Source organism: Erinaceus europaeus, chromosome 6, assembly GCF_950295315.1.
Source record: "Erinaceus europaeus chromosome 6, mEriEur2.1, whole genome shotgun sequence".
Classification (NCBI taxonomy): domain Eukaryota; kingdom Metazoa; phylum Chordata; class Mammalia; order Eulipotyphla; family Erinaceidae; genus Erinaceus; species Erinaceus europaeus.
In genome coordinates this window covers 53309551-53323751 of record NC_080167.1, presented here as the reverse complement: position 1 = coordinate 53323751, position 14201 = coordinate 53309551, and the positions used below count along the sequence as shown (strand labels likewise).

The following is a 14201-nucleotide window of genomic DNA, read 5'->3' as shown; positions in this document are numbered from 1 at the left end:
GGGGGCGAGCTGTAAAGACCTGAATTCCCAACTGCCAGTCTCCATCCCAATTACTCCGGGTCACCACGATTTAGTACCAAATCATTTAACATGCCCAGGGGCGCCTTAGAGAAAAGCCCTACATCAAGCCTTTTTATAAGGCACCCCTGCGGGGAGGTGGGGTGGAGCCCGGGCTGGAGAGGAACACTGAATTGCAGCTTTAACTCTCAGTCATTCATCCACCTACAAAAAGCACCGACCCAAGGGGTCCCCGGGCTGCTGAGGAGATTCGAGAGGGGGCGCGGCCTCGCCGGGAAGTGGGGTGCTGGTAGGCTGGGAGAAGCTGGAGCAGACTGGTCCCGGGCGGAGGTGGGGAGGCAATGTTTCCACGAGCACCAGCTTGAACCGCACGGGTGAGAGGTGGTCCCCGGAGATGTTCAGGTCGCCCCAACCCGCGCCAGGCTCCCGCCTAGGCAGCAGGGGAACCTGCAGCACCCGCGCGCGGCCCGCGAAACTGCCGCCAGGAGGCGCCCCGAGCGCGTCGGGTACCCCTGCCCGCCCGCCCACCCGCCCGCTGGGGGAGGGTTGGGATCCCCTGGGCCAGCCCCGAGCCGGCCAGGGAACCCGCGGGGAGCAGAGTGCACCGGACTTGCGGCCCAGCGTCCCGGGCTGTCACTGCCACCGCGCACTGCGCGCTCCGAGCCGGGACGCGGCACCTGGGGAGCCCGTGCTACCCTCCCGCCGGGCAGGACCGCAGACCCGGCAGCACTCGCCGGGCCAGGCCATGTGTGCCGGGGCGTGCAGTCCCCCGGGCGGCCGGGCACAACGGATCGCACCCCTCTGGGGCCTGGCGGCCGCGCTGGGGATACTGTGGCCCCCAGCGTCGCAGGCGTTCAACCTGGACGTGGACAAGCTCACGGTGTACAGCGGCCCCGAGGGCAGCTACTTCGGCTACGCGGTGGACTTCCACATACCTGCGGCGCGCACGTAAGTCGCCCCGGACCGGTCTCGGAACTGGGTCCCTGCCCCGCAGCCCTGAGCCCCGCGCCCGTCCCGGCAGCGCTATGAGAGGTGCTGGCTGAGCTGTATCCCGCTACCCACTGGGGATCCAGCCCCGCCGCCCGCTGCCCGCTGCCATGCCATCCCCCACCCCCTTTCCTTGTTCCAAACGCCTGGTGAACTCGGAACCAGAGACAAGAGAAGCCACTCTACATGCAATTCCCAGGTCCTGGGATGCGGGTGGGGTGAGGCTCCCCTCTCCCCCGTACAAACGTCGGGAGGGTTTGTAGGACAGACTCGAGGGTTTGAAGGACAGACTCGAGCCGCCTCAAACAAGGACCGCAGCTTGGTCTGTGGAGACAGAGCCGGGAACCATTAAGTGTCTGGTGCAGGCACCGTCTGCACCCGGCAGTTGGGCTCTGTCCTCTGATGCGCCCCCCTCGCCTTCCCCATTCTTGCTGCACACACAGCTCCACCTACAGAAAGAGGCAGGATGGTTTGCCCTGTCTTTCAAACCGGGTTTTGGATATCCGGAGGTTTCCAAGAGGAAATCACAATTGGGGAGGTTGGAGAGGGTGTGTGTGTGTGGGGCGGTTAGTTCTCCATCACAAACTCATTTTTGCACCCTACGTTCACCGGCATCCCGCCCTGATTCTTTGGAGGGCGCGCAGCGCAGGGATCAGGGCGCTAGTCACTGCCAGGATCTGCAAGGAATGACGGTCTCCCAACCTTCCGCAGGGCCAGCGTCTTGGTGGGGGCGCCCAGGGCCAACACGAGCCAGCCGGACATCGTGGAAGGGGGCGCGGTCTATTACTGCCCTTGGCCCGCGGAGGGGTCTGCCCCCTGCAAACAGATCCCGTTTGACACCACCAGTAAGTGAAATCTGTCATTCTCTGAGCCCCCTGGGTGAGGCTGCAAAGACTCTGAGCCATCCATCTCCTGGCCACCCTCTGCTTTGGACTCTAGCGGCTTCTCTGTTGGGTCTGTGTTGTGGGCTGGGCAGGTCCCTAGAGAAATCAGCTTGTGAGTGAAGAAGGCGAAGAGACCAAGATCATGACCTTGCATATTTGGAGGCATCATAGAAACAGCGTTCCCTTAGGGTCCTTAGATGAGCTTGCTTTGGAGAAATACAAAGGTTGCACCTTAGTCTTGATTCTGGAGAGAATTTGGTCACTTCCCAAGCCCAGAGCTGGGAAAAAGCTCCCTAGCTTTGGTACCCAGACCCCAGGGGCAGACGGGGCCACCACAGACCAGACATCAGCCCCATGTTGCTGTTTAATTCTTTACAGAAAGAAAGAATTTTCTTTCAAAATATTGGACAGTGGATGCAAACTCGTGCAGGCAGAGTGTGGATGGATTACATTCATTTCTAAAATCCCTAGACAGATGTTTCTTATTTAATTAAAGGGAAAATACATTTTAAACAATTCAGGCTGGTTACATTTTCCTCTGGTGTTTTCTCTTTGGGTCCTGAGAAAATAATTTAAAGGTAATGCTTCCCAAAACATTAACATTGAGTGTTTTAATTTGTCCCACCAAAACTTAAGGAATTCAAAAGGAGTATGAGATCACAAGGCAGACGTCTCTTCCCAAGAAAGAGTGAATAGGTCAGCTCAAATAATGCTCTTGGGTATACTGTCATTTCAAATACCTTTTGCCCCCATGAAACTTTCTATGATGTCATTCTTCATAATAGTCATGTTTATGTGCATTTAGAATGTGTGGGACATCCATTTTCACAGTTTTGATGACATTTGATGGGTGGTATTTACCTTTTACTTTTTTAAAAACAGATTTGCATTTTTTATTTTAAGGAGAAAATAGTTTCAATTTTACGGATATGGAAATCATTTCAAATGGAGAAAAAAAAACACAAACTCTGTGTAAGCATTGCCTTGCATTGTGACCGAATTAGGAAAATGTTTTTATAAAAGTATTTGAAGATTATGTTTTGGGGCCACACAGTGGTGCACCTGGTTGATTGCACATGTTATAGTGCACAAGGATGCAGGTTCAAGTCCCCGGTCCCCACCTGCAGGGGGGAAGCTACGTAAGTGGTGAAGCAGGGCTGCAGGTGTCTCGCTGTCTCTCTTCTCTTATTTCCCCATCTCCTCTCAGCTTCTTTGTCTTTATCCAATAATAAACAAATAAATTGCTTTAAAAAAGATTGTTTCTATGTGTATCTACAAGTAGACATAATAATCTAAATTATTATGAAGTTATTTATTTTTGTGTATGTTGTATAAACTTTTCCTTTGTTTAATAACTCAAAGCTGAAAAAATTAAGCCACTTGATGGTAATTTTCAAAAGAAAACTTTCAGCTAGTTATTTAATCAGGATTTTAGTGAAATGCCTTCAACTTACTGACTTTTTGTTGAGGCTAAACTTACAAAATAAAAAAAAAGAGCACTTAAGTATAGATTCTATGGCATTTTAATAGTCTATGTCCAAATCATTTGTATTTTACAAAGGATTTTAAACTTAAATCCAATCAAAGGTCATAGAAAGGAAATCAACGACCATCTAGAGCATTCCCCTGATACACAAAAGCAGGGTCTGGATAGGATACTTCCTTTGATAAAGGAAAGATGAGTGTCTGCCTGGATAAGTCATACCCAAATACTGTTCTACCAACTCAATCTAGTAGACGCCGTGACTCAGTAGAAACATGAAATCAAGACAGCAATGCGAATTTTGAACAAAGACCACTACCCCTCCCCAATCTAGTGGTAAATTATGATTGCCCCTATTTTCCAAAAGTCATCCTAAAGCAACTCTTTGGAGGCCTGAATGTCCCTTCCCATAGAGAACTAGTACTGAGAAATTATGCTATGGCTTCCAGAATAGCCCACATTGAACCCTTAGTGTAGCTGGATTATATTTGCTATAAAACAGTAGGGCACAAACCAGGTCAATTTCAGCAATTGAGTCAATCAGAAAACAGTAAGAATGTCATGAAAAGATCAGTGGTTCTTGGAGAAAGAAGAGAGGGAAGATGTCATCTTCTACATAGGCTCTGTAAGATGTCCAGAGATCTCAGAGCGATTTAGTGATTCCTACTGCTGTTTCTACACTTTGCCTTTTTTACATCGAAGTATATGTTTGCTTGGCTTTTAATCCCCCCTTGGCAAATAGACAGATCCACTCATCCTATAGGAATACTTAGCAATCACAATTATAGTTATCTGAAGATTTACAGATGGAAAAAAAAGTGACCAAGGGAAGGGAATGATCTTGCAATAATTAAATACGAAAATGAAAATGAAAAGTCAGGCAGAAGAGGACAAACAAGGCTTGTGAGAAGTTAGTGGCTCATTCCTGGTGAAATGAATGAAGTGGTGACCTGTGAAAACCCTGAGAGTGTCACCCAGAGAAAAGACATTTCCCCTCTCAGCCATCAGGGGGTACTGTGGGCCTAAGAACCTCGGGGATCAGAGGACCAGACTCAGGTGTTTGTTCCTGAGTGGGTGCTGGTGCCCTACACATCACATAATTTCTATTCGTTACTTCCCCCCATGAAAGAGAGGCAGGGTCAGCGGGACAGGGATTTTCAATCTTAGCATGATTTCTATGAGCAGAGGATGGTCCCTATACACAGCAAGGAGGAAAGGCCAAAGGCAACATCTTACTGATGGGTTGACTCTTGTGGTCAACTTGGTAGCTAGACAGAAGCATGTCATTTACTGAACGCCTACTATGTGCTCATCACTTTGCTACCACATTGCTTATCCATAACAACAAAACAATCATGTAAAGCCCACTTAACCAGCAAGAAAACTGGCATCAGAGGTATTAAAAATAAAATAAAAGCAAAATCCAAGTTCACACAAGGTTAAGTGTTAGAAAGGGGTGAAAAGATCCTCCTACTGTTAGATCTGCCTTTTTACTCTGTCTTCTCTCCAAGAGTTGGGGGGTGGGGGGTGCAGAGAAGTGCAAGCTCAAGGTCAGATCTTAGAGATTCAACTCTCCCATCCTCACCTCAATGTTAACTTCACAAATTACATTAAGATAGCCCTCCAAATAAGATCTGAGCAGAAAAGCTGTTTTGGTGGAAAGGCTCTCTGTGTCAGCAATGATGGGCTGTCCACACCCCTGGTCTCCCTATAGCATGTCACCATCAGGTGCCTCCAGCCTTACCTTTTAGCAGCTAAGGCAGCAAAGCAGTTTCCACACAAAGAGAAAGAAAATCTCTCTCCATATGTGTATCTTTCTTAATGTAGAACCAGGGAATGAGCCTATGGATTCATGCACAAGTGATACCACCATAGTAGCCTCCCTAGCCCAATTCTCAGGGAAAGATGGGTGGAGAGACAGTGTGTGTGTGTGTGTGTGTGTGTGTGTGTGCGTGTGCGCGCATGTTGGCTGGGGGGGCATAGCCCTACCTCACCACCCATGGAGTTCCAAGGACATGCACAGCAGGGCATGTGATCTACCTGATGAGATATCTCCCAGCCCCAAAATCTCTCTTCTTGATTCAGTATCGAGGATCAGTGCTCGATACACACAAACTGACATTACTACCCTTAACTCTGCTGTGTCAGACATAAGTATATATCATATTGAAGACAGTCCTCCACGCAGGTAGTCAGACTTTCCCTGCCTTCCACCATGTCTGCTTTCATTACTGCTTTGAATTCAAGACATTCTAAGTATGCCTGACCCCTTCATGATGCTGTTTTTAACTTTCTCAGGCTCTTGGGGTGGCCACCTATTAAACTCTCTCAGCTTGGACTTGGAAGGAGGAAGGCTGGTCTCTAATTTAGTCTCTGAATCTGGTTGTGATCTTGGACTTCAGTTTACTTAAGGTCAACTGCCTGATTTTTAAACTATTTTTTAGTAAAGAAAAAAAAATAAGTTAAATCATTTTATTTTCACTTCATTCTATAACTTGAATCTTTTTTCTTCTCATTCTAAATGCAGAAGCAGGGAACAGCATAGCCCATCAAATGCTTAAATACTATTACAATCTGTGGGCCTTTCAAGTCAGGGCAAAAGGAAAGCTCCCGGAAGCATGTGGCCATGGGGGAGGGGCAAAGTCAAAGAGTGGATCATTTTCCTGTTCTGTTCAAAGTCAAGTGGTTCCAAAGTGCGGTTTCTCTATCTTTCCCTCCTCATTAAAATAAAACTCCCCCATCATGAAATTAAATTATTTCACTTCCAAACTTTCTATTTTTAACAATATTTTATTTATTTATTTATGAGAAAGGTAAAAGAAGAAAGAGAAAGAGCCAGACATCACTCTGGTATATGTGCTGCCAGGGAGTGAACTCAGGACCTCATGCTTGAGAGTCTAATGCTTCACTGAGCCACCTCCTGGACCATACTTCAAAACTTTTAACTAAAGACTTCTTGTTTTAGACTATCTTTTTTGCTGTTGTTGTTGCCTCCAGAGTTATCATGGGGCTCAGTGCCTGCACCATGAATCCACTGCTCCTGGAGGCCATTTTATCCTATTTTGTTGCCCTTGTTGTCATTATTGTTATTGTTGCCATTGATGTTGTTGTTGGATAGCACAGAGAGAAATCAAGGGAGGAGGAAAGACAGAGAAGAGGAGAGAAAGATAGACACCTGAAGATCTGCTTCACTGCCTGTGAAGTGAACCCCCTGAAGGTGGGGAGCTGGGGGGCTTGAACTGGGATCCTTACACGGGTCCTTATGCTTTGTGCCATGTGCACTTAACCCACTGCACTACTGCTTGCCCCCAAGACTTTTTTTTTTAATTTATGAGAAAGAGAAAAAGAAAGAGAGACACCACTGCACTACTCAGCTCTGGTACTTGAGGTTGTAAGGGTTAGACCTCGGGTCACCACTGAAGCCTCTTACCTGGCCCTGCCTTTATTTTTGTCTCAGGAACTTTTAAAACTATGCCCCTGTCTTAAATAGGACACACTCCCTCTGGTTGCTTCTTAATCAAGGTACGTTGTGTGTGTGTGTGTGTGTATTTCCAAACCAATGTATGGAGAAATGCTAGATTACAGTATGGGACTGAAAAGTATGTGTGTGTAAATAAAACAAACACTCATCTCACGAATAATAAGAGGACAAATGGAAACAACAGTAACAAAAATATAGTGCATCTGATTATTCCAAAGGCTCAGAGGAAGCCTTCTGAGGAGGGTGGCAGTAGTGGTGCTCATCATCATACATGAACACACTGCATAGACTGTCCAGCTGGGACCCTCTCCTAATTAGGGATGGGGGGGGGGGGGAGGGAGTGACCAGAAAGAGATGGGAGGTGCTGGGAGATCCAGAAGTCATCTGAGACAGACTCCCAGAATCTGCCTGGCCTTAATTTCATATCTTTAGATCTAAAAATAAAATCTTCAAATGGAAGACCATTTGGTTAGGATATTTCAAAGCTCAGACATGGTAAGACTTTTGCTGGCACTGTGAGTCAGCTTGGAGACCGGAAGCCTTTGTTTGGGGGGGTCTGTTTCATTTTGTCTTGAGTGAGACCACAATAAGAAGCAGCTCCCAGCATCTGGCACGGCGGCGACTGGTACAGGGCTCTGTTTGATAGGACTGGCCAGACGTGCCCACTTTCTCATGAGCAGCTTGGAGAACATATTAGTCGCATAATTCTTGCTTGCCCAACTGCCTCAGAAAGAAATCAGTTTTTGTGCAGAAACAAACAAAACAAAACAAAACAAAAAATGGAGGTCAGAGCTACATAGCAGAGGAATAAAGCAAATGTAATGGAAGTCAGGGTGTCAGAAACCTGAATTTTGGAAGTTAAAGAAAAGGAGGGTAGCCTGCAAGAGAGCCCACTCCTGCTAAGCATGAAGGAAGAAGCTTTGCTACAGGGAAAAGACATGCATGTTCTAAGCCAGAAGGTTCCATTCTGCTAAGTACCAGCCTCACTGAGTCGCTGAGCTGGTTTAGCGGGAAGACTCACTTATTTATTCTAGAAGCAACCCATAAAAGCAACCTTGCCTGATGGACAAGCCTGAAGATGCAACTGACATCCTCAGCTTCAATCCCAACTAGCTCAGACTTTCCTGGGATAGAAAGCTCTGGAGTTCTGACAGGAGTAGGGAGGAGGCAGGGGTTTAACAGCGACCGAGGAAGCAATTAGAAAAGGGAAGTCCTTGAAACTCCAGCTAGAAATGGGAACCAGATCCACTCTGGGGCTGGCTCGCTGAGCAGTGTGAGCAGGAGGCGCCTGGTGCCTAATCTGCAAAATGCTTTCAAGAAGCTGAAGCCTAGTGATGGAGCAGGCTGCCAGGCACTTGGCGGGAGCCATCCAGGCTGTGGCGGCATTCTGGGGAAAAGGAGGGAATTGTCTCAAAAGCCTCCCCCCTTATCAGCTGAAAACATGCGTGGGCATTTCAGCTGTCCTGTTGAGGGGCATGCTCACACTTTACCTGCTTTGTGGACAGACTCAGCTGCAACCTGTGTTGCCTCATCCAGACACACAACCGGGGGGTTCTGAGGAGGTGTGAGGAAACGGTTACTGATCATAGTACTATGAGCACTCATCTAACAATTATTATTTAAGTCACCAGGGAGGTAGCCCAGAGGTAGATCTCAGGATTTACATGTGTGAGTTTGATCCTAGGCACTTTATATGTGCATGAGCTTTCTTTCTCATAAATATGTCCTTAGAAGTTCTAGATTGGACTGGGGTAGATAGCATGATGGTTATGCAAAGAGACTCATGCCTGAGGCTCCAAAATCCCAGGTTCAATCCCCTGCACCATCGTAAACTAGAGCTGAGCAGTGCTCTAGTAAAAATAAATAAATAAATAAAATTCTGGATTATGTTACACAAAGATTTAAGACAGAAAATAAGTTAAAACTTAAAACCTTTGTCCTAAAACATGGTGCTATTCTCCTATGTACTCTTGCCTGGAAGTTTCCAGAGAAGTTTGGAAAGAATAGGAGTGATCCTTAGCCATATGGAAAGACTGACTGCTGGGTCTAGTTGTTTAGAGTATCATCATCTCCAAGCTCTGCCAAAGTCAGTGCCACTCACCCTTTAACTTGTTTCAGTAGTGACTGTGGAGGCGGCTCAAGAGCAGAGCATAGGACATGCAAGCCTGACGTCCCACCTAGGGTTTAGCCCTCCCCCCATACCATCTATGCTGGACACACATTTTAAAAATAAATCTTTGTAGAGATTGGTTGTCAGGCAAAGCTGGTGAAATAGCTCACCTGGGAGGATGCCTACTTTGCCAGGTTTCAGCCTAGTCTTCACCACACTGACAAAGCTTTGGTGCTATGATGGTTTCTCCTCTCTGTTTCCCTCTGTACTTTCTCTCTGTCTTTCTCTGTCTGGAAAAAGTTAACCCAGAACAGTGAAGCCCTGATGAAAACAAGGAGAGAAAGAAGGAGAGAAGGAAAGATACCCGTAGCACTGCTTTAGCACTTGGGAAGCTTTCCCCTTGCAGGTGGGGACCCAGGCTTAAACCTGGGTTCTTGTACATGGTAATGCGTGTGCTCAACTGGGGGTACCACCACCCAGCCACCATTTCTCCATTTTCTAAGACAGTTTTATTTATTTTTATTTTTATTTTTTATATAGTGGCAGAGAGAGAGCTCACCACCAAAGTTTCCTTTGTAGTGTACTGGCAACAGGGGTCATACACATGGTAAAGTAGTGCATTGCCAACTGAGCTATTTTGTGTACGTATACACACACACACACACACACACACACACACACACACACACACACACACACACACACTATACGACATTTTAGACCACACACATGGGCTAGCAGATAGCTCACTCAGTAGAGGATGTGCATTACCAAATGGATCCCTGGGTTTGATTCCTAGCACCAAATGGCACCAAAGGGAGTTCTGTGAATGGTGTGCTGTGATTCTGTCTCTCTCTCTCTTTCTCTCTCTCTTTCTAAACAAAAAAATGCAAAGAAATGTGGAGATCGCTCAGCTGTATCACACTTCTGTGAGGCCCCAAGTTCATTTTCCAGAGCAACATTTAAACAAATAAAATGCCCAATAGTTTTCTTGCTTAGGATCAGGAAAAATAAAGATAATAGAACATTCAGCATTTCCTAACTGAAGTGAGTGTTCATTACACTGTTGTGAAGAGGAACAATGAAGACCACAGTAAGCCTCTGTCTATACGGACTCAGGAAATCATAGTTGCTCCTTCTTTTATCTTTGGTGTAGATGGTTAAATAGTTTAGGAAATCACTTACTCACATATAGCTGATGTTTCAAAAAATACCAGAGATCAGGGTATGTTCAGTAAAAGGAATACATGGGTTAAAATAAGAGTGTGTAGTATATCATCTGTTCTCATTCTAGATTATCTCTGTATCAATAGGAAGATAGACGTGGTGGTCAGAACTGACAGCTTCTAGAACCTTCTAGAATAAGAGAGCCATGTGGTATACACTAGCATAAGCTGAGCTGGCTAGAAGACATGAATTCACAATTTGTTCATACTGCTCTGTGCTTAGTGAACTTGCTATAAAGGCTACTGGCAAAGCCAGAGTGACCACAGCTCCAGAGAGTTCTCTGGGCCATAGACTATGGGAGGCATTTGAGAGTCAAAACATCCAGGAATATTCACTAAGTTGTATTATGTTTCACCACATGAATGCCTAGTTCATGATCTGTGACGGGCAATGATCAGATGTTTTTCCTTAAAAAATATTACAACTGTGCCAGAAGTGAGTAATGAATCTATTTGGAGTCGTTCTTCTGGGGTATGCCATGGTACTCATTACCAAGTAAGGCTGCGAAATATTCTGCAAAGCTAAGATGTATCTATTTTCATAAGTTAGGAGCAAGTTAAGACCCTTGACCAAAATGGCGGTTGAGTTGGGCTAAGTGGAATTGACAGGGGACTAACAAGGGGACTGAGACCATGCAGGCTGCAGTAGTAGTCACCCAGATCTCTGCCACGAAGAGCACGAGAATAAAAGTGTTTAGGTTGTGGAGGTGGCTCAGCAGATAGAACATATGATACCATCCCAGAGTATCTCCCGGCCTTGAGGTCACTGGGTCAAAAACCTTATTCAACCCATAAGTCCCCTTTGCGATGTAACCTTAACATCTTCATAAACTCTGAAGATTAAGATAGAGATGTCATGGGATTGGGGGATCGCTCATTTGGTAAAACATGCACCTTGCCATTAGCGGGACCTGGGTGTGAGCTCTGGTACCACACAGGAGTACTGCCATGGATGAATGGAGCTCCATTGACAGTGGAGAGGTGTTAGGATGTCTCTCCTTTCTTAGTGTTTGTATTTTCCTAAAATAATGTAAATGTTGGTCCAGGGAGGCAGTAGTCACAGCACATGCTCGAGGTTCCAGTGTCTCATGAAAAATAGGTGTAGGATTTCTTGTGGTTATTATCTTGCTCATCACAGGGAATCAGAGAAGTGTTTTTGTTTGTTTTACTTTGTTTTTTGAGGTGACATCTGAATAAAGGCCTATATTAATCCAGGAAGGAGTCATGCATTATGTGGGGGAGGGAATGTCAGTGTGAATATCTGAAGTGAGACCATGTGTGTGGAAGTGGAGGATGAGCACTGGGTGAAGCAGAGTGGGGGTGTGTGTGTCAGGGTAAGAACAATTGAAAGGAGGCCAGAGAACCAGGTGTAGGTGAGGTGATAGCCATCTCCTTAAAGGCCAGGTGAGGGTTTTATTCTGAAAAGTGACGGGCACCCAGTGGGGGCCTTGAGTAAGTATTTAATGTAGTGAACCACATGTTTTACGAGCGTCAGTCTTAGAGACTGCAGACAAGCAAGAACAGAAGCAAAGGAGTTATTCACATTGGCCTGTGATAGAGAAGCTTGGTTTGGGTTGGGTGATAGCAGTCAGAGTTGAGAAGGGTTTGGATTTGGCATTTATTTGAAAGGGCAGTTGATAGGATCTCATTATGGATTAGAGGCAAGGTACGGGAAAAAAAAAAAAAAAGAACATTTTGACTGGAGACAGGAATGAGACTGAGACAGGGAGCTCTGGGGAAGGAGCAATTGTTGGAGCAAATATCAAGACTTGAGTCCAGATATGTGAAATCAGAGATGCTTATAAGACATCCAAGTGATGTCAAATGGGCAGTTGGATAAATAAACTTAGAGCGCAGGCAAGAGACTTGGAGATTTAAATTTGGAAGTCATGAACATGTAGCTGATATTTAAGACCACAGTTAAGGGAGTGAGTGTGAATGCTGAGGAAAGGAAAGGAGAAGCACAGAGAGAACAGAAGGGCCAGGGAGGGAGCAGAAAGAAGGGGAAAGATCAAAGTGGAGGCTCAGCCCTGTAACACACCTTAGAGGAGAATGTGTGTGGTCAGTTAGGAAAAGGAAGCTGTGAAGCTGAGGATGAAAGTTATGGGGAGCTGCAGTGAAGTGAGGGCTAATATTGGAACATTTGATTTGGCAATGGGCAGCTATTCATGGGTGAAAAGCAACCATAGAGGAACATACAGAAAAGGGAGAGAACCAACAAGAGACAGACAGCAAGTCTGGATCCTCTCTGCCCCATGTTTTGCTACAACTAGGACCAGAGAAATTAACGAAGCTATTTGAGCTTGTTTGAAGTCTATTCTTGAGAGGGAAACAATGATGACAGAGTAGGCCTCCTGCACAGATGGAGGGGTTGGCCTCAGGGGTAGAGAGGCATTTCATCCTTGGAAAAGAGAGCAGGGAGTGGTGGTGCTGTGTTTGGAAGTACAACAAAGAAAATGGTCTTTTTTAATCCTCTGCGTATTTTCTATGAAGTAAGGTTATCAGCTCAAAGGGATGGGTTAGAAGGAGAAAGTAGGAAAGAACGTAAAGGATAGTGGCCGAGTGGCAGAATGAATTGAGTAGTAATGTACCGTGAATGTCAAGGAGCACACACATGAATTTATTTATTGGAAAAAATTGAGGGAAGTATAGCACATCAGACTTTCATATCTGAGGCCCCAGAGGTCACAGGTTCAAACCCAAGCACAGCATTATCCTACAGCTGAGTAGCATTCTAGTCTATCTCCCTCAGTGGAATGAACTCAGGACTGAGGCATACACGATGCCAGTGAGCATCCTCCTGGGCTGATTTTTTTTTTTTCAGAGAGAGAGAGAGAGAGAGAGAGAGATGCAACAAGAAAGCACTGTTTCACTATCTATAGTTCCTCCACATGCTAGAGCTAAAATGCAGAGCTTCGTGCATGGCAAGGTGTGTGCTGTACCAGATGAGCTAACTTCAGGCCCCCATGTGGATTTAGAAGTCTGAATTTCTCTGTGGGAAGAATATATGTTTGTCCCTCCTCACCCTCTCATATGATTTGACCTGTTTGGTGCCAGGATTTCAGATCTAAAAAACAGTTCCACCCAAGGCTATGTCAGGTACAGAAGATTTAATTCTGAAGTGTCATTTTGTCTCACCTTGGAAATGGTAATTTTTTTAACTCCAAAAGGAGTCATTTTGCTCAGTGCCGGTTGGGATCTTTTTGCTACAGCACCTTTTGGGCACAGGCATGTGGTCATGGGGAAAACACAGCCTCGAAGCAGGGTTAATGTAAATACATTCTCAAGTGCTATTGGGAGACTAGTTTATACAACCTTCATCCTGAAACCCAATCATATCCTGTGCCAAGACACACTGCTTTGAGGTCATCTTGAAGAGATTTATGTCATTTAGTCTGCTTCCTGAGATCCCCATGCTGAGAGGTTTTCATTACCTCTTGAAGCAAATAAATTATTGGACTCTAAACAGAAGCATGTTGTGCTTCTGACATCCAGAAGGAGACCTCTGTGCCATACAGAGAGTTCGTGTTTCGCCAACTGCATCTAGCAACAAGTTATTACATTCCCAGACACTTTATCTAAGCGTGAGAAATCAAAGAAGAGGGAGAGTTTGAAAAATTTTGGGGACTGGAATTTGTGGTTGGGAATGATGAAATGATATTAACAGGCTAAGAGCTATAGAGGACTGGTTTTAAGAATATTTGTGGGGGCCGGTGGTTGCGCACCTGGTTGAGTTCACAAGGACCCAGGTTCACGCCCCTGGTTCCCACCTACAGGGGCAAAGCTTTGCGAGTGGTGAAGCAGTGCTGCAGGCGTCTCTCTGTCTCTCTTTTTCTCTGTCTTCCTCTTACCTCTTGATCTCTGACTGACTCTAGCCAATAAATAAAGATAATAATTTTTTTAAAGAATATTTGCATTTTAGGTAGAACTCTGGGGCTGGGAGATAGTGCGGTATCTAGGAAATCCCAGGCTCATTCCCTAGCACTACCGACAGTCATTACTAAGCAGTCTT

The 14201-nt window shown here is 45.8% G+C and overlaps 1 protein-coding gene across 2 annotated transcripts in view; it reads left to right on the top strand.

The window, feature by feature from the left end:
* The first annotated feature begins 201 nt into the window (after window positions 1-201).
* Window positions 202-14201, top strand: part of ITGA8 (integrin subunit alpha 8) — a 183721-nt gene continuing 169721 nt past the window's right edge. The window contains exons 1-2 of one of the 2 annotated variants that reach the window (XM_060192219.1): window positions 202-966; window positions 1717-1850. In XM_060192219.1, coding sequence (XP_060048202.1) covers window positions 413-966; window positions 1717-1850 — 688 coding nt within the window. In that variant the 5' untranslated portion in view covers window positions 202-412. The remainder of the gene's footprint in view (window positions 967-1716; window positions 1851-14201) is intronic. The other variant, XM_007526133.3, reaches the window with a different exon arrangement.